The sequence below is a fragment of the Sprattus sprattus genome (assembly GCF_963457725.1).
Source record: "Sprattus sprattus genome assembly, chromosome: 1".
Lineage (NCBI taxonomy): Eukaryota > Metazoa > Chordata > Actinopteri > Clupeiformes > Clupeidae > Sprattus > Sprattus sprattus.
The window spans coordinates 50,844,577-50,865,157 of NC_137920.1; the positions used below are offsets into that span (position 1 = coordinate 50,844,577).

The window sequence follows — 20,581 nt, forward strand, 5'->3', positions numbered from 1 at the left end:
TGATGTTGAGAGAGAGGTTATTTTCCTGACACCAATTTGTTAAGGTGTCAACCTCCTCTCTGTAGGCTGACTCATCATTGTTAGTGATGAGGCCTACGATGGTTGTGTCATCAGCAAACTTCACGATGAGGTTGGAGCTGTGCATTGCCGCACAGTCGTGGGTGAACAAGGAGAACAGGAGAGGGCTAAGCACACAGCCCTGGGGGGCGCCAGTGTTTGTGATCATTATATGCTGACTATGTCCAAAGAGTTGATTCAGAAGATTCTATCTGAGCTTCAGCTTTTGGCAACACATGTGGTGAAAGTTACAGCTGTGCAACAGACCCAGCTCAATGAGGCCACTGGAGAGCTGACGACTTACGAGAGTCTAACTGCTGGCGGAGACTGCACCTGGGCTGGAAGAGACTTCATCTGGGCTGGTCATCACATAAACTCCTTCTTCAGTGACGTGCGGTGAGGTTCCTAGCTGATGAGGCACAGAAACCGGAAGGGATTACGTCATTCCGATCTCTACTTGTTTAAAAAAAATGTAAATGTATACATTATACATGTAAAAATGCATATGGTTTAAAATTTGTCATCTCACCAGGACTGAAAAAACGTTATGTTTCATTGTCTAATACTATTACTTTTAAACGCTCGGGGTTTTTTTATTATAAGACGTTATGCGGCTCAATACTCAACTGACTTGTTAACCTAACTTTTACAAGGCTATAGGCTTACAGCGAACATTTTGATATCGGGTAATACTTTATAGGACTTCAGAAGCAGCGAAAATGTGTTATTGAAAGTGATGATGAAGACTTGACTACTATAGTTTAAAAACCTTGCGTTTAACTGTAAATTAAAGCCATTTAAGCTGAGCCCTGTTGTCCGTTTTCTATTGATCATTGTAACTTGAAGTTAGCAAGTCATTTTTTGCTAGGCAACACCTGAAACACTGTGTCGTGAGAAGACTTGAGAGCTGAACAAAACGAAATGTTTTCTATTTACAATTACCGTTTATTTTCAAAATGAAAAGAGCTTAAATGCCATATAATAAACAACTTACTAACCTCGACCGTTCGATCATGCAGGTATATCAGACTTCGGCCGCAGCATCAAGCTCGCTATCGCTCAGTCGATACCTTACGGCCTCTGTCTGATATTTACCTGCATGACCTCACTCTCGGCCAGTAAGTAGTTATTATTATTATTTTTTTTTTAATATGCCTCCTATGACTGCACGTCCCTGTCCTTCTTACCCGGCTGTTTAAGTCACCTAGGCGGCTTAATGATCCTTTGGGTCATCAGATCCTCGAATAACTCTTGGGATCCGTTCTAATGTGTTTTTCTTCCTAGTTTCATTAAACTCACCATTCAATTCATATTGGTGTAACTTTGTCTTTTTTTATTAAACTATTTTTGACAATTGTTCCTATTTTATAACTGTTTTTTGGCATTTATTTACCAAATGTAGAAAAATGTGTATGTCTATATAAAACGAAGGATTATTAGTCGAAGACAAGAATGTGTTTGGATATAATACTAAGTAAACGCCACATACAGGCACACAAGTATCGTCATTTTGAACAGAACAGGCCGTCATGCTCCTAATAATAAGTTTAAATGACCGATGCATGCTCATAATAATGCGTTTAAACTTTATAAATACATACACATCATCGTGGTCCAAAGAGAATGTGCAAATTGCCCCAATTTGCAAAAGGTTGAAAGATTTGGGGTGAAAGAGGACCATTTGAATTATTATGTAAGGATTTAAAGACAAAATCAGTTTTGAAGATAGACCAAACCTTATAGCAACAGGGGAAATAAACGTGATTCTGATTCTGAAAGCATGATCTGGTTTGTTGCCCAAACATGCTTTGACCCTCACCCACCCCTTTAGCGGCCATACATCTCTCTGGAATACTCTGCCACATAAAGACCTACTATTGATTGATCTAGCCATTTTGGGGCCCTAGGCAAAATATAGACATGGGGCCCTCATTTTTGAAACACGTACGCAAAACAAATAACAATCCCAATACTCTTAGAATCGCAATAAACCCATAGTGCACTGCCACTCAACTCTCCACAGTAAAATCAGTTTCAGATTTCTCCAGCCTTTGCCAAAATTACATGTTTATTACTCAGATCAAAGGAGAGAGAGAGAGATTCGAATTTTCATTCTCTGCCAGAGATACAAAATGATCTTGCACTTAACAGAACTAAAATACAAAATGGATATGAGTCTATGAAAACCACCATTTACATTTAAACAGGACCAATGAAAAGATTTTGTGTGTGGACAGGAATAACAGTGGCTGTGTGTGTGAGTGAGAGACAGGAGAGACAAACAGCGCGGTCTTTCGTCTTACTGTACACAAGCCAGGACCTCTGGATTTTTTCGCCATTTTTCATGTTCAAATAAATAGTGCGTGCTTGTAAAGCGTCTGCCCTGTTTGTTCTGGGGGAAATCTCCTCGTAATTGCACTGGTCCTTTCTGTACAATTGAACAACGCTCGGAGTCTGTAAACTTTTCTGGCCAATGTGCAGGTGTAAAAAATGATGTCAATTTCGGCAGTGTATCTGCAATTATTTTCTTCTCAGCACATTTCTTTCCTTTAGCACAACCACTATCATAATCCCGCTTCATTTTCACCGAGTCGCATACAGATCCCTCTGCTTTGGTTTGAAGTAACGTTATTTCGCGCTGCGGGCGTTACTACGTCATCATATTCTGGACTAGTCCAATGCACAATGGAGGGGGTCATGTGTGCTGGAAAATTATTATTTAGGCATTAGTTCGGCGTAATGTTGATATTTTTGTTATTTTTTTCTACTAGAAATGTGTGTTTTTTTTTTAACTTTACATAAGTAATGGCTGGGGGGGTCAGATTTGGGGGCCCCTAATAAAGACAGATTTGGTTGGGGCCCTAGGCACTTGCCTAGGTTTGCCTAATGGAAGATCCGCCACTGCATGTGTTACAGCAGGAGCTTATGGAGTCCGGGTTAGGCTGAGGTGTAAATACAAGCCTACTGTATAATTACGGGTAGTATTGTGAAATGGGATGACACATCTTCCAAACAGTGTCCCCTGGTGTTGTCTTGACTCAGTGAGGAGTACATTCTGTAACAATCAATATTTTCATATCACTCTTAAAGGGTTGTTTATTTTGGTCAAAATGTTTTACCAGAAATTACCTTCAATACAGTTTAATGTTGTGTTAGTATTTGATAATATAGACAATGAAACGTTGATTTTAAAGAGATACTAAATAAGTCATTGACATCATACATTTTCCTATTATCACAAAAAAGTTCCCATCAACATTACCTGTAAAATTCTTCAGAAATGTTTCTTACGTGACTTTGCAAAAACAAGTAAGGGAAACGCTTCCGCTGCATTCCCGCACGCTTGAAAATGCGTTCATAAGCAGCCGAAGTCTTCTCAGCTGTGTTCCCTCGGATTAGTTTCTTAAATTGATGCGCGTTCTCGTGAAAGTGGATTTGCATACATACACGCCCCGCCAGCTCCTTATTAGGGCACGCAGCCATAGCCACGTGTGCTGTCAAAATCTCCCGAATCCAGACGAAAGCACCTCGGGCGAGTCATGTCTAAAGGCCGAATTATGCTCTGTTTTAGACGTAACGCGTAAGCACGTAAGATACACAACCCCCCCTTGCGCAGTAAAATACCCCCCCTTACGTGCTTAAGTGCGTCGCCCAAAATTCCTGACTATGCGACTAAAACACTACGGCCCTACACAGCTCGCAAAGGCTGTGATTGGCCGGCTACCACAGCCTTTCACACAGAGTCTCACGTTTCCGGGTTAATAGCATACAGTCTTTTTTAGACCCAGACATTTTTTTAAATCATGAATACCCTGCAGACTGTCTTACAAGCCTTTTCGTATGGATTAGGAACAAACATAACAGAAGAGGTCCGAAGACATGAACTCCTTTACAAATCCTCTTTGAACACTTATAAGGACGCTCAAATTACCGCGAATATCCCATTCTCACCCGCGATTGTTTGGAGAGAATGTGGTAATTCACGAACAAATAGGTACTTTCATATTCATTTTCCGCCACTTGTGAGTCATGGTGATATCTTTCATTGAGTTCATATTGACGTGAATCCATCAATTGCACCAGCGAGTTTGATAATGAGCCCAGTCTGCTCATACAAAAGTTAACAGTAACCTGCCGTTACCTTGTGGCCAGCACCATTGTAGTTACAAGCATTGACAACATGATGAGATTCTCTCGCCGTTTACCACCTCATCTTTGAATAATGTAACTCATAAACACATCGTTTTAAAGCCTGTCGCAGTCATTAAAAGATGTCAATAAACGAACTTTTGCGTCATGTGCTGTCTTTTTCGCCACTGGTACTGAATTGCCAACATTTGTATTTTGTGTAAAACATGTATTCATAACATCAAGCCTTTCGCCCACTACACTTTCATGCTCCGGTAAGTTTTTTTCCTTTGTCCTGCTGCAATAAATAGGCTTACTTAACTAAAAAAAAAATCTACAGTTCTGGCGTCAATTTGCTTTGCAACACGGCTCACAAGCTTTGCAACACGGCTCTGGGTCTAAAACGAACCTTAAATCAAAACTTGTCTAAAACAAGTTCCTTGTGTAAATTACGTGCTTACGCCTCTGCGTCTAAAACGACCCTAAATTGGCCTTAAAGGCGGCTGCTTGGTTCAGCGTTGGGGTTAATTGTTGCGCAAAATTTACTCAGTGCAGTTCATACTCCCAAAGGTTGCGCGTGTTGTCAAGAGCCTGCCTTTTGCTTGGCAGATAGAAAGCTGTTTCCCTAACAGAAAGTCTGAAACTTGAAGTTCTTTACTTGGGAAGCACTGTACAACTGAGTAGACATGCATAATATTTTAGTAACCTCATCTCGTAACATTCGTTGATAGAATGCAGGCTGCGAGGCTCGCGTAAGACCTTACCTAAAAATTGACGCTAGTCTAGAAAAAGGGGCCGACGCACGCAAGACGTGAAAAGTCGCGCAAGGGTCACGCAAGGGGCTTGCGCGGCCTCTTGCGCTTGCGCTTACGCTTACGTCCCCGAGCATAAATCAGCCTTAAGCGGAAAGCTTACATTTGCAGGGTTCGTGTACATTTACATTCCTTTGTCCAAAGTGACGTACAAGGGAAAGAACAGTCAAGATACGAGGATTAGAGACCTAGTGTAACAATAACTACTGCCTCGTAGAATCATGACTATAAATGTGGAAGGTAATTGTTAAAATGTGAAAATTAAGGAAGAAAACCCGCCTCAATTTCATTTGCTTTTTACGCCAAAAGTTAAACTAATTTATCTAGTCCCCAGATGTTACCCCTGGTCACAAACTGTCACATTCTTGCTTGGCCTCAGGAGGGTGGATCACGTAACGAATCAAGCACAAGAACAGAAGCTGCCTGAAAATATGTAAAAACAAACGTGGGACATTTTGAAAGCATAAATTAGAACTTTATTTTATTATTACAATATTACAAAAAGAGTAGCACAACTTTCTCACACTTCGCTTTCCTTGTCAATCGTACAGCCACAGAGTGACACGTATGAGAAAGGCTCCTGGGCCTTCCTCCATTTCACAGCAACAGCAAAAGGAACAAAACAAGGAAGAAGAAAAAAAATATTTAAATAACAAAAAATAACGAAAATCAAGTTCATAATTATAAATAGTCACAAATTGCAAAACTTAAGCTTTGAAACTTGGAATAAAAATATCTGTTACAGCCCAGAACTACATATAGCTATAAAACACAGCTTTGTTTTGTTTTCATTAAAAAGTAATTCTAAATAATTGCTTTTTTTCTATTCAACAAAAGTATCAATTAATACAAATAAAAAAGAAAGACTGCTGATATTTATATTCTATGTTGTCTTCATATTCATTATCATTATAGGTTTCAGTATAACCATGCTTGTTTTCAAAGGAAAGTCCAAGGACCAAAATACTTAAGGCTTTTTAAGGGCTGTTTGGGAGGGAGGCAAACACAGTGCGGGAATCAGTGAATCCACTCTACCCACATACAAGCACACAACTCGCACGCACACGCATGCACACACACACACACACACACACACACACACACACATACAGACACACTCTTCATTTTCATATCAACATTCATTCAATAATCAAACACAATCAGTACACTTTTTCAAAGTTACAGTAGTATAGTAGATAAGCCAGTGTACAATAAAATAAACAATGCATTTGCTGTTTCACTTTTTAACTTAAAAGTCCTTTTCATTTTACCCACAAGTAATCTTGCAAGTGATCAATTTGCTGTCTTCAAGCACACGCCAGATCAGATTCAGTAGCAAACTAAAAGATTCTAAAAGAACAACTTGTGGTAGAAACAAGAAAGGGATTTGGTTCATGGTTAGGCTCTAGATAATGTTAGTAACAAACTTGTCACGCACACTCAGTAGTTATGTTTATGTTTAATTCCGCACATCTCATTCAAGTAATATTTTTCATCTGTAACAAAAAAGTTAAAATGGCACCCCTTCAAAACCAAATCCTCTATATATCATCTGACCTCAGCCACAGGGGGCTTTTTCACTGTTTTTTAAGTGTATATAAAAGAAAACATATCCAGTCGTACTGCCAAGTCTGTGGATAGGAACAAACACCTGAATTTTCATTCTTTTTTTGCAGCATTCTGAGCAAAAATATGCGCTCCCACTTTGATTCCCTGATAGATATATATGGTTCAAATCAGCTCAGACGTCCTGATGAAACAGCACTTCGCTGACTGAGACGATCTGGTTTTCAGCATAGACCTGATTCGAGACGTTCAATCTCACAAATAAATAAAATAAAAACAAATTTTGAGGAAAAGTGTGGTCTTTTTATGCCGGCCTGTCCAATCAACTCCTGACCCTTTCCTCCACAGGCCAGACAACTAAAGGGACTGGAGCTAACATCAAGGTCGTCTCTCCTGTTGACAACACGACCCGCGAGATATGTAAACTTCAAATGTAAATGAAACCCTGATGGGGATTCATAACATCTCTTAGATTCTGAACAACTCATATCCCCCACACAAACAGATGGGTCAGGAGACACTGTTCATGAGGTTGAAGGATAAATATCTCTGATGCACTTCCACGCTCAAAGCAATATGGCAAATTTGATAAACAAGCAGGAGGCGAATGACAACATAACACACCTTCCTGTAAGGTGTGTGGTGAATTATAAAACTTATCTAAATGAAAAGAAAAATAATTGATCACTTGCAAGGTTGACGATAAAGAAAGGAAAAACACTGCTCCTGTTAAATATATTTGTATCTTTTTAAAGTTAACTTTTTAAGTTGTCATTTAATTCATTATTTAGTGTATTCTTCTTTTTACTTACTTCTTTTTGCTCTTTTAAGACTAACAGAAGGTGTATGTGTTGGCTAACTGCAGAGGCTCTAGCTTATCTGTACCCTGGGTGCTGGCCGTTGGCCTCTGGGACTGGCCTGCCCATGGCAGGCCTGTGCATCTTTCCCATCAGCCCTAGATTCTGATCTCGGAAGCAGGGCGTCTGGAAGTCCCCGCCCAAGTAATCCGCCGTTTGCATCAGATTAGTCTGTCCGGAGGCGGAGGAGCCCACCCCAGCTCTGTAATGTGCATGTGCCCCCCCGCAGTCTATGGCCGTGGCGGCAGCGGCAGCGGCAGCAGCAGCAGCAGCGCTGGCGGCACCCGACACCCCGTGGAACTGCAGGCTCATGTCCTGAGACCCGGAGCTGTCACTGTTGGGGGTAGGGAGGATGCTGTTCCACACCTGCTGCTGCTGCTGCTGCTGGTGTTGAAAGTAGTGCCCGTTGGTGTAATGCGGCCCCATGGCCCCTGGTGGCATGCCGTTGTTGTTGACAACGGGGGGCGAGGGGGTCGGCTTTTCCACCAGGGGCTTATAGGAGTAGGTCTGTCCCCCGCACATCTCGGAGTGGTAGCACCCCTTGCAGGGGAAGCCAGGGTCCCGAGGTGGGTGCTTGCAGGGGTGACCTCCGCCCTCCGGCATGTGCTGTAGATGTTGGTGTTGATTCCATGACCTCAGCTGCTGCTGATGGTTCTGCTGCTGCTGAAGGTGCTGGTGTTGAAGGTGCTGCTGCTGTTGTTGTTGTTGTTGTTGCTGCGATTGGCTTTGTTGCTGCTGCTGGAGGTGCTGTTGGTGTGGCTTCATGTCATTGTGGTATACAGACATACGGTTGATGGCTGCCATGTTCGGAGCGGGCACTGCCCCGATGGGGGCTTTGTCCATGGGCGTGATGAGGCAGGAGGGGTGCATGAGGCCGGGGGGGGCTACCGGGTGGTTGCTGTTGTTGTTGAGCATGGAGACTCTGGAGCTGGCGTTGATGAGCAGGTTGCGGCTGATGGGGCTGGGGTTGGCGATCTGGCCCTCGCACATGGAGGTGGCCCCGGCCCCCTGCGCCCTGGCCTGGCAGAACTGGTTGATCTGGTGCACGATGCTGCTCAGGTCGGGCTGCCGGCCCTGGTGCAGCCCGCCTGCCATGGAGAGCGGAATGGTTGAGGTAGAGACAGTCACATTTGGGGGGGCGTCCGTGTCAGGCATTTTCCTGCCGCCCAACTGCAGGGCTTGTGGGGCCTGATGAAGGTGCTGTGGGGGCTGATGCTGGGGCAGAGCAGCAGGCGGCCTCTGGCCTGGGTGACCCAGGACGTTGGGGTGGGACAGAGTCTGTGGCTGGGGCAGGCCCTGGGCGTGCTGAGGCATGGCGGGAGGGTGCCTGAGGGCTGGGTGTTGCGCGGGGCCTTGCTGGGGTTGAGGCTGAAGAGTGTGTGTGTGGGGCAGCCCTGGCTGCTGAGGCTGCTGCTGCTGATGTGGAGCTCTCTGCAGCCCTGGGGCCGGGTGGTGCAGGTTTAAAGTGCTGGCCGAGGCAGTGGCGGCTGTATACGGCCCTCGAGGGGCGGCGTTCATGATCACCTCCGGGTGCAGGCGAGCCCGGCTGCCGTCGAAGTCCTTGACGATGCCCTTGACTACAGGTACCTTGACAATAGCGAGGAGGCCGGCCTTGGCGCTGGCCTGTGAAGGCGGGTAGGGGCTGTAGCGTGGCCCTGAAGTGTCCAGTCCGTTGACCGTGCGGCGCACGTGGTTCCTCTGGGGGACCTTGACGCTGTTGGGGAAGATCTTGATGGTCAGGGGGCTGTTGGCAACCTTCTTAGCATAAGCATCCAATTCCGCAGGGGTTGGATACTGACCGGATCTCATCCTCTGTGTAGTGTCCCCTAGGAGAGGAGAGATAAGGGGGAAGAGGAGGACGGAAGAAGAGGAGAGATGACGGAGATGGGAAAGAGAGAGAAACATCAGGAACATTATATCAGAGCAGAAGGAGGCAACTCTTTTTAGATAGGGGTGAACTGTTGTAATATTTATAGTATGCATTTATTCTATAATAACTGACTCCTCAGACTGTTTATCATGATGCTTGGGAGGTACATCATACATTTCTACATGTAAGAAAAACAGTCACTCCACACACACACACACACACACACACTCAAAAGAAAAAATATATTTTTTGACAGCAGCCTTTTATGCGATGACACCAACACTTCCAAACAGTAAGGAGTAAATAAGCATTCAGCGCCACACTTCATCTGCTCCCAAACGGGTCTGGTCTCAGGTGAAGACGGCAGGCGAGACATCACGCGCACTAACACACCACCTCGGTGCACACACTCTCTCTCACACACACACACACACACACACACTGCACCGGAAGCAGCCACGGCCCCTCTGGGAGACGCAAACCTTGATATTCAAATTCTTTCATCTCAATTATCAATCATCTCAATTATCCTTAATGTGTTGGTGATTATGGCACGTTTAAAATCACAATACCACCCTTTTGCAGCAGAAGGCTGAACAAATCCATCATGTTCTTCATCAGTCTAGATGCGTTACACAGATACATAGATGGTTAGTGTAAGGGAAAGGCAGTCATTCCGGTGAGACCGTCAGGAATAATGCGGTTTTGGCAGTGGCACATCTTGGACAGGCATCTCTATCTCAGAGACTCTCAAATAGCTCTCCACAGGCAAAATGCCCTTTTTCTGTCGGCACAGATTTTCTACCAGATCAATTACTGGCAAAGACGGAACTTTTTTGCCCGGCTTTGTACAGATTCTTGTTGAGCTTCCTGGTGATGGAAGCCGAGGATCAAGTTGGTGTAACCGGATTTACTCCATCCTGCAGGTTAAATCCACAGAGCTCAAAATGAAGAGCTGGTCCTTAAAACGAATGTATACAATTCTAAATTGTAATGGAGGACTGAGGAGACTTTATATTCTTTCTAGGTTAGTTTCTCTAAGGTTAGTTCCCCTTTTGTGCCCCTTTCTGGCTTGCTTTCTGTAACACTATTTAAAAGACTATTTAAGTCACGCACACAGGACTATCTATTACTTACAAACCAGTGAATACCGCCAGATGACCTCGGCCTTGTGTGATTTCAAATCAAATGTAACTGCAACGTGCAATTTACACAGCCAAAGGGATAATCTGCAGCTTGCGAATTCAATTTTTCTTCCTCAAAGGCAAACAAAATATTATGATTATTCTAAGCACAGAGGTTCCTTGTTTGTGATTAAGTAATTACGTAGTTTGCTTGTTGGTGGCTAGCTTGCAAGGAGGCCCTTGACAAAACCTATTTGGGTAAAATAATCCATCCTACTGTGCTTGTCATCTAATAGTAACGTATTTAAAGCATACAAGATCAGGTAATGAAGACTGCCTCTTCATCTTAGAAACCAACAGAACTCAGAGCTCTAGCAAATCTAGAATAAATGTTATCTTAAGACACCCATGATCAAAAACTGTATATCTTTACTGTATGAACACAAACATATTAATTCAATCATTGTTATCATCAATCCCCATCTGAATGGAGAATGCAGGAGAGTGGTCAAATTATGACCTCTAGGTTGAAAGAGGCCGTGGGCCTTCACCTCCATTCTGATGCCTGACTGCTTATTGAGATTGTGCTTCGCCCCGAAGCCGTGGCTGGTGATTCGGTGCTGATTGAGCCAGCCGTGGCAGAGGTAGCTGCGGCTGGACCAGGTGAAACTGCTAATGAGAAGGGGCATTCAGTAAAGACACTGACAGTGCCTCAACCGTCAGTGAATGTGGCTCAGGCTGAGGCTATTGACATAGACCCAGTCTTTAAAGTACCGGCGAAGAGAAAGATAGACCCGGTGGAGGTTACCGGGTCTAAAGTGAAAAAAGACACACACACGAGTGGTAATCTGGATAGCGATTGCGAATCCATTGACTCAAACTGGTCCGAGTGTTCGCAGGGAGAGGCACAGCTCTCCAGCGAAGAAACGAAATATACTGCAGAGGCAATTAACAGTTTCCTACGTGACACGAAAGGGTTGCGGAAAGTGGAGGTGGAATCGTATTTTCCTGATTGCTCGCAGTTTGTTAACGATGTTGTCTGTTTCATGAGGGAGGGTGCATTTGAGGATAACGATGTTTTTCGTCTCCGGAAAATATTGAGCAAATTGAGGAAAAAGTTGCGTGATAAAACAACTAAGCCTACTTAGTTTATATGTATGTGTAAGGAAGGGTTTTGTATGACTTGTAATATTGTTTGCTCTTGTGTTGGAATAACTGAGCCTGGTTTCAATTGTGTGTTATAATGTACAGTGATTTTTGTTTCTGCAAACCAATGGCAAATATTTCTGTGAAAAAACTGTGTGCTCATTTGATGATGATTTTCATCTCTCTCTCTCTCTCTCTCTCTCTCTCTCTCTCTCTCTCTCTCTCTCTCTCTCTCTCTCTCTCTCTCTCTCTCTCTCTCTCTCTCTCTCTGAGCGGACGTGTTTGTTGGAGCTGCTTCAGTGAGTGGAGCGCGTTGAGTGTGAATGCGACAGGTTTGCCGTCTGTGGCGTTCTCACTTTTCTAACTTTGTTTGACTGTTTGTACAATGTTCAAACTACCTACAGCTTTAAGGAGAAAATTGCCGAACAGGAAGAAAATGAACACAACTTGGTCTCTATCTGATGAGGAGTAGCCTAGTATACTTTTCTGATTCCAGCCTGTCAGGTCATTCGTCTGATTCCAACTGGTCTGATTGTTCACAGACGGATAGCAGGTCCGTTGTCTACAAAGCGGAAGAAATTAGGAAATTGCTACAGGACTCGTATGGGAAGAGGGGGGTACTGGTGGAAGATTATTTCAAGGATAAGGTGCAGTTTATAAAAGATTCTAAATGCTTAATTAAAGCTGGAGCCTTTGATGAGGTTGAAGTAATTGGACTTAAAAAAAAAAGTCGACGTGCTGCGCAGGCAGCGCAAGGCGCAGTTGAGTGCACTCTCATAGGTCGTGAGTCCCGAGGTGGGCGACAGGGGTTTATTCTGTCCGTAGAGGGAAACGATAAAGTATACTGTTTTCATGATTTGTTTCTGTTTTACCAAAAGGTACTTATTGAAGTCTGAATTTGTGTTTTTTTTTTTTGTGGGTTGATAGTTGCAGTTGAGTTTTTTGATGAAGTATGGTGCTGTCATGGAGCTCATTGTTTGGGGTTTCATGACACATTTTCATGAAACACTTCAATCAGTTAGGCGTCATTTCATGGTAGTGATTTTATGCACCCACACACTCACAATGGTGGATAATGTGGATCAACCAAATGCATTATGTAATTTAATTATCTATTGTGGAATGGTGTCCTTTCGATTCATTCTAGAAGTTAAAACATGGGGTCACCACTCATTAGTTGTAAGCTACTAAATCTACAAATTGAAAAAGCTGATCAGTAAACCAATTTTAGTCTATAAATGAGGTACAGTTAGCAGTTAGCTGTTGTTACTGCAACACATTTCAACTACAAACAAATTGTATAAAAGCAATTGTAAGCCTAAACTCGTTTTTATACAATTTGTGAAATATGTTGCTGTTAAATTCACTCATTTCCAAACCGAAGAAATACTTCCTCCGTCCATTTCTATATATGAAGTTACTGATGTGATCTACTTAAACTGAAAACATTGTGCAGCCAGACAAAGGTCTATCAACAATTCCTTAGCTGTGAGGATTTCCTGTTATAAAATCATTCCAATTTCATTAATCAAGGAAGTTCCTTGAAATCTGCAACACAACCACTACTACACTGAGAACAAAACAAAAAAAGAGTGAGAATTACCAAAGACTAAGCACGCCTCAAACATAAATAACTCGGTGTCTCTGTGCTGAATCACCAGCCTTTTCTACCCTGAGAGTGGGCGCTGGTTGTCTGATGTCAAGTCACTCTGGTACCATGAAGACGCAAACACACACACACACACATACAAATGAGCGCCTCCCTTCTCTTGGCTCTCCCACTCTCTCGTCCAACTACCGTCTCTGCTCTCTAGAACACCTAAACTTAATGGAGAAAAAAAAAGGTCTGAATAGTTAATTTGTGAACAGATGGTGGGGGGCACGGTTTTACTCCACAGCACACCACAACACATGAACTGCACGTGCCCGTTATGTGAGCAGATGAGGGTTGGAAAATGAGATGCTTGTTCGCTACCGTTAGATGCGCAGAGGTGAGCAAACTGGGGCCAGCCAGCCTCTGCTTTAATTACCCTACCTATGGGGTAGCACAGCCTTGCCACTGCACTGTCAGCACTGGCTAATTAGAGCTACCACGGCTGTTTTGGGTACAAACGATCTATACAAAAAAAGGAGTTAGTTTTTAACTAACTGAGTAGGCTATAGTTTTTAAATGCCAAGCCCATATAAGCCGAATATAAAAGTGCTATCTGTGACAACTAGTAAGTAAGATAGTCTAATGAGCGAGATGAGTATTGTGTATTGGCTGGCTACACGCAAGGAGAGAGGGAGAACTTAAATAAAACAAATGGTTTCCTTGTTATCGTTTGGTCCTACAGTAATCAAGTCATTACACGTCTGTTAAGGGATGAGAAGGCGTTTAACGGTGTCTCACTCCTTGTTCCTTCTCTGACACAGGGCTGTTTGTGCCTGATCCAAATGACATGACATTCACTTTGCTGTTGGAAAGATGATCATAACGTCTAAACCTCCAAATGATCCTCCTCTGCATTACAGTCCCAGCACGATCTTCATCACAGGGTGGAAGGGAGGCATGGGTGGTGAGACATGCAGGAAACGAAAAAAATGGAAAAGTGCATCTCATCTGACACCCTGCTGAAACTCTCAAAATGTCTGCTGGAGGACCATTTGCAGTCCCAAATTCAGGCAATTTCCTCTGACCACTCTTTCCTCCACTCTTAGCACCCAGGAAAAAAGAGGAGAAGGAGGAAGAGGGAAAAGGGTGGAGGGGGCGAGAGGAGACAACTTGTGTGTGTGAGTGTGTGTTTGGGGGGGGGGGGGGCGCAGAAAATCTGCCACATCTCTCTCTACAGACACCCTGTTAGATTAGCTCTCAGTCACGGTGAAAAATGGCGCCCCGGAGATTTGCCGCTTCTCTGGGCCATGTATCGATAGCCCGGAGACAGATGAGCTGCGCCTCACTCCAGCAGTCTCCAGATGAGGACCAATTACTGAGCCACACTCTGATTGAAGCCGCAGCCCACAAACAGCAGCCAGCGTGCCTCCCCCAAACAGCAGCCAGCGTGCCTCCCCCGTACAACAGCCAGCGTGCCTACCCCGGACAGCAGCCAGCGTGCCTCCCCCGGACAGCTAGATGAGTGTGGGCGCTGCCAGACAGGCACATATGCAAGGTCACTAATTACAGCCTTGTGTGGAGGCTCATCGTAACACATCGGTTTTCCGTCATGTGTTTTAGCCGCTATACAAAAGCAACAAACAAGGCCTGTAAATTGGTGATGTTCAACTATCTATTTCTCAAAGCGAGCCCTGAGACAGAAAAACTCACATCATTATGCCTGACAGAGCCTATAGTGACACATAGGATTTATTGATTTATATAGCATGAGGATAACGTTGAAAAGCGTGTTTTAAGTAAGGGATAATGTATTGTCCGGAGGTCATTCTACAAAAATAATTCCCGACGGGGCGAACAACACCCGACGCGCAGCGGAGGGTGTTGTTTTGTACCGAAGGGAATTATTTTTGTAGAATGACCGACGGACAATACATTATCCCGCTTATTATACGGGTACTTGCCAAAAACGATAGAAGACATTCCTCCAACATATCTCTTTTTAATGATTTAGGTGCCGTTTCATGTGTCCCGTTTAGAAATAAATAGTTCTTCAAGCAAATAGAACTTTGAAGTTTCAGGTGTTGCATAGCAACCCATTACTTGCTGACTTCAAATTACTCTCTACTGTTGCGTTAAAATGACTGGACTTCTGGCGGAATGATATGAAAGATGTGAATTAGAAGTACAAAACCCGTTGCCAATGACAGCGGTGATTATCTTTCGCAGAGGTCTGTTAGCAGGAATTAATGTATGGGTATGACGTAGGGATGGCCCATTCAAATCAACGGTACTTTTTGGAACATTCTGAAGAGCCGTATAATAAAATGATTTGGTGTTAATCACTATTTTTTTTCTGACATACACTAAGGTTTAAATGCATGCTTATTTATTGTTTTGTTTTTTTACTACCAAATAACAAACAGCGCCTACATTCAGTTAGTGATGGCAAAATTGCCCTTTCAGACTTATTATGTCCTACCCTGCTGAAATGCTAAGTGCCAGGCTAGACTCTATGTAGAGCTCTGGGACTAGAAAAGGGCTTCATTTTAACTCCTGGCGATGATAGCAGATATGTCTGGCATGCGTGGCCGGGCCAGTGAGGCAGCCATGTTGGCTGATGTGCAGAAGGCCGTGCTGTCTGGGCTGCCAATCAAACCCTTCAGAGTATCGCTATCCCAGCTGTCACAGGAGCACATCTGGCGCAGAGGGTTCGCTCCGGAAAGTCCTCCAAAAAAAGAAAAAAAAAAAGAGAGAAGGGGGAAGGGATTACCGGAAGGGGGAGAAAAAAAGTCGACCCAGAGCCTTGCAAAAATTGCCGCACAGAAATGAACGGTAAGTGGCTTTGCCCTTTTGTTTACGTTCAAGCTTTGTTTCCTCCGAAAAAGCTTTTAAAAGAGGATGAAGGGGAGAAAGGGGGGACTGACTACGGAGGAGAGAAGGCTATAGAGACGGATATGGAAAAAGACAAATGAATAGAACTGCCCGACCATTCCCTCTGGAAAGTCAGCGCACAGCATGATACATGCTCGAACAAAAAAAAGGGTGCGCGCATCAGTTTGAAATGCCTCAAACATGGGCTTTGGTCTGAAGCACTCCCGAGAGGGAGGGGTGGGGTGCACATGATGAAGCCTACAGCCTTTGACGCGATGCAAAGGCACTGAAAGAGCCTGCCTTTCCCCCTTAATGGCAGCTCCTGGGGTTAGTCTGATTACAGTGATTCTGAAATTACAGTCCTGATGAGGCACATAGGCCTAGGAGGGGAGGGCAGAGAGAGAGAGTGAGAGAGAGAGAGAGAGAGGGAAGCTGTTGTATGAAAAACACAATAAAAGTGGGTCAAACTGACTTGAATTCCACTATGAGGAAAACCCTTGAGAAATCTTAGTTCCTTGGGGATCAAGACGAACAAGGGAAACAGTATTGGACAGATTTAATCTGTTTAGCAGGAGGAAGTGTACTCTCTGGATCTGATAGGCTCACGCGTGCACTGACAGTCACACGGTGTATGTGTAAAAACGTCTCAATCACGGTCACCTTAACACTCCTTGAGAGGCGATCTCAGAGCAGATAGTTTCTGCAGAGACCGGTTTACAAAGTGTGTGTAGGTGTGACTGCAATTGTGTGAGTACCTTTGTGTGTGGGTTTGTGTGTGTATATGAGCTCACAGTAGTAGGCAGGCGATTTAGTGTTTATCGCTCAGTGTGTTAGTGTGCACAGAGTGTGTAGACTGCTCACTTTACCCTTGTCTGTTTCGCTTCTCATCCTAATGAGATTGGATCCTCATTATCACACACACACAAACACACACACACACCCCTGGGAGATGAGTTGGGGGGGGGGGGGGGGCACAGCCGAACGTGGGAGAGAGGGATTGCTCCCTTGTGAGTTATTAGCACAGCTACGCTTTCTTATTTCCCGCTAATGGGGGCAAATGCAAGTCGTACTGTACTGTTTTGAGAACAACCTGTTTTCCCCACTCCTTTAGACTCCTGCGGACCTAATGTGGGCGGATGATGACTGCGCCGTGCTTGACAAGCCAGTGAGTCACAACCCTGGATTGTCTGTCGGTGATCTGTCAAAGGCTATTAAGCTTAGCCACCAAAATCTTTTTTTTTTAAAAAGAACACATTTCGGGGGCCCCTATGAGACGCAGGACATAAGCTGCCCTGGTTTGTGTGAGCACAGGCTGTGGAGCACCGGGTGCGAGAGGCCACCCTGTCTTCTGGGGTGGTTCAACGAGCACTGGCCAACGCCACAGAGAACTCAAGTGGGTGGGAGTAATTCAGGCCAGAAGGCGTCCGTCAGGAGCATGAACAACAGCGCGTGACAAGCCAAGTGTTGAGTGGGTGCCGGTCAAGTAAGTTGGAGGTCACAGCAGTTATTTGTGGGTTAAGATGAAGTGGCTGTTGTGTGTTGGCATACTACGGGAGCTGAAAGGAGATTGGTTTTGGGGGTAAAGATGAGGTGTCGGTGTAAACTGGGTGAAAGGTTTGTGTTCTTGTTTAGTGTTTTGGGAGTTTCGTAACCGGGGCAACACTTACATTTCTGAAGTCCAGTGTTCATCTGCGTGTGGGAGAGGTCACCTGGCCCTGGCAGACAGGCCAGCATTTCACACCGACACTAGTGCAACATGGGATACTCACACCTCCTCACACTGCAGAGAGAGAGAGAGAGAAAGAGAGAAAGAAAGAAAGAAAGAAAGAAAGAAAGAAAGAAAGAAAGAAAGAAAGAAAGAAAGAAAGAAAGAAAGAAAGAGAGAGAGAGAGAGAGAGATTAACACCAGGACACGTAACACAGACAAAACACTCAGACTAGGAACCCAAAGCGCAGTGGGGGTCAGGGCTCAGATATCACCCCAGGCGGACGCATTCTAACTGGAGATAGAGCAGGGGAGGAAGGCTGGCTGGGTTCATTCTGAGCGCAGTCCGCAGTCCCTGAGGGGGAACGAGGGAAGGGAGGAGGGCTGCATTACCTCGCAATTAGAATCAGATCAACACCTGCAGCAACAGCCAAGGTGACACGCGATGCCGAATAACAACTTCAATTAAACATCAAACAGCCCGGCGAGGCACACATACGCTCCGCCGCGGGCAAGCAGAGGTGCCTGAGCCCTCAACTCTCCAGCACAGACTCCAGAAAATACAACAACAAAAAAAAGCTTCATCAAAGCTGAACTGAGAGACCTGTTCCTCTTCACAAAAACCAGCCTACAGCACAAATACATACACAACAATGTCCTTTTGTCAGGACAACCGCCGGTAGCCAATATCAACAAGCAAAGGGGAAGGACAGGAGAGAACAAGGGCAATAAAACAGCTCTCACTCTGTGTAATAAGCGTGGCACAATATGGACTTGTTTTAAGGCCACACACACTGCCCAGGCACATGGAGGAAATGACACATTACAGGCACTTCATTACAGCCAACTTCACCCGACTCTCAGATCTTTCTCAAGGCATGCCGCAGTGTGCGAGCAAGAGAACCATATGTTTCGTTTCCTCGCTTGGCCTTTCAATTACAGTAACATGTGATTCCAACACAACAACCAAACTAAATCTCACCTGCGCCAACAAAGCCCACTGAGAGCTGGTCCTTTGTGTTTCTTTTGTGTTGTTGCCGTGTCTGGGTGCCTCGGCCTCATAGGCCACATGGCACTTTGCCAAAAACAGAGGTAACAGAGGCATAGTCAGACCGGCTGAGTGGGAGGCAATTACCGACCAAATAACCTTGACACGGCCATCGAAGCAGCGGGGGACAGCTTAAAAGCATCCTGCTCCGTGACTCAGGGATGTGACTGGGAGAACATGACGTGAACTTCATTTAAAACGTAGAAAAAGGAGAGACCAGGCTCCAAAAAAAGGTCAGGGTGACAGCTCATTTAAATGCTACCAGCAAGAAGAGAGGGTGGGAAAACAAGTGTTAATGAAGCAGACAGTTACACAGGTACCTGCAAGCAGTGAGTAGACCTGCGAGGCTTTGAGGGCTGGGGGGGTCTATGGGGCACACACAGCAGAGGGGTGGATATGAACTTCTCCCACCTCACCCCACACTCACCCCTGACCCCACCCCACCCCACACTCACCCCTGACCCCACCCCACACTCACCCCTGACCCCACCCCACACTCACCCTGTCTGGCTGACGCTGCGTCACTCACCACCGCCCCCCCCCCTCACCCCCCTTGCCGCCTACTCTCCAATCTTCTAGGCTACTCCATTTTTCACCCATTGATTTACTACTTGGCCCGCCATATGGCAGCAGTCCCTGCCCCTGATTCAACATGTCACTGTGCATTAACTTTAATTGGCCTGACGTGTCATTTTTCCCCCCTCTACAAGGATTTTCGGTACATAGCACCTTGATTCTCTGCTCTTTTTTTTTTTATCTATCAAAGTGCTGACATTTTCGCGACAAGGATAAAGAAGCATTTCATGAACAGTGGGGGAAAAAATGGCCAAAAAAATTAGCTGTGCTGGTGCCGGAGTAACTGAACACAGTCTGAGTTTTCAAACGGGGGCTTTACATGGGGATGGCTACCCATCTTCCTTTTTTTTTCTCCAAAATTAAATTTTCAAGAGGCATACACAAACATAACCGGATGACACACGGATGAGAGGACAAACACATACACATGCAGACACACACACACACACACACACACACCTCCCCTGTGCCCCTGAATACTAGATAAGCTGGGCGCACATCAGTAAAGGTCAGGCTACGGTAATGCCTCCCCTACCTTAAGCACTCCTGCTGCAGGCTGAGGACCAGAGCACCTCAAACACTGCAGAGAGGAAGACAGGTTGGGGTGGTGGTGGGGGGGCAGGATTATCAAATACACATGCATGCCATTCAAAAGGTGAGAAGCTAGTATAGAACAGACAGAAACCAGTCTGGATTTATGACTCAGTGTCACAGGAGGCATGGTGCTCAGATAAGAAACATGTCCACTGGCCTGTTCAACAGATTCAGATTAAACTGCGTCTGAACGGGGCCTCATACTCTGGAATGGCAGACCAGCTGAATGCCTTTTCGTCTGAGAGTGAGCTGGGACTCAGCATGTGGCTGATGACTGGCAGAAAAGAAACCCTGGCATTTGATGCAGACAGATCCGCACTCCAACCAGCCAGCCAGCCAGCCAAATGCTGTTAATCATCCAGTGACTCAGGTCCCTTCCCTTAAGGCTACAAATGTGCTCCAATGCAAATCTCGGTGGACTTCCATCAGAAGGGAACGTGTCCTTGGCGACTCCTAGAAAACAGGAGTCACCTGGGTTAGGGAAACGTGATTTGACCTGGAGGAGATGTGACCAGATCCTGTTAGATAGATAGATAGACAGGGCCCTGATCTACACCCCCCACTTCACAGGGGCTGGGGCATATTCTGAGGCAGACACAGACTCAAAAAAAAATGAAGGGAGGGTGGAGGAGA

The 20,581-nt window shown here is 45.1% G+C and overlaps 1 protein-coding gene across 1 annotated transcript; it reads right to left on the bottom strand.

Moving 5' to 3' along the window:
* Nucleotides 1-5,919: 5,919 nt before the first annotated feature.
* On the bottom strand, nucleotides 5,920-17,759 carry fam222ba (family with sequence similarity 222 member Ba; the record flags this gene model as incomplete). The annotated part of the gene is made up of 2 exons (XM_080853394.1): nucleotides 5,920-9,246; nucleotides 17,693-17,759. 2 exons carry the CDS (start codon nucleotides 17,757-17,759, stop codon nucleotides 7,439-7,441), a joined length of 1,875 nt encoding a protein of 624 aa, XP_080709520.1. The 3' UTR covers nucleotides 5,920-7,438.
* Nucleotides 17,760-20,581: the final 2,822 nt, after the last annotated feature.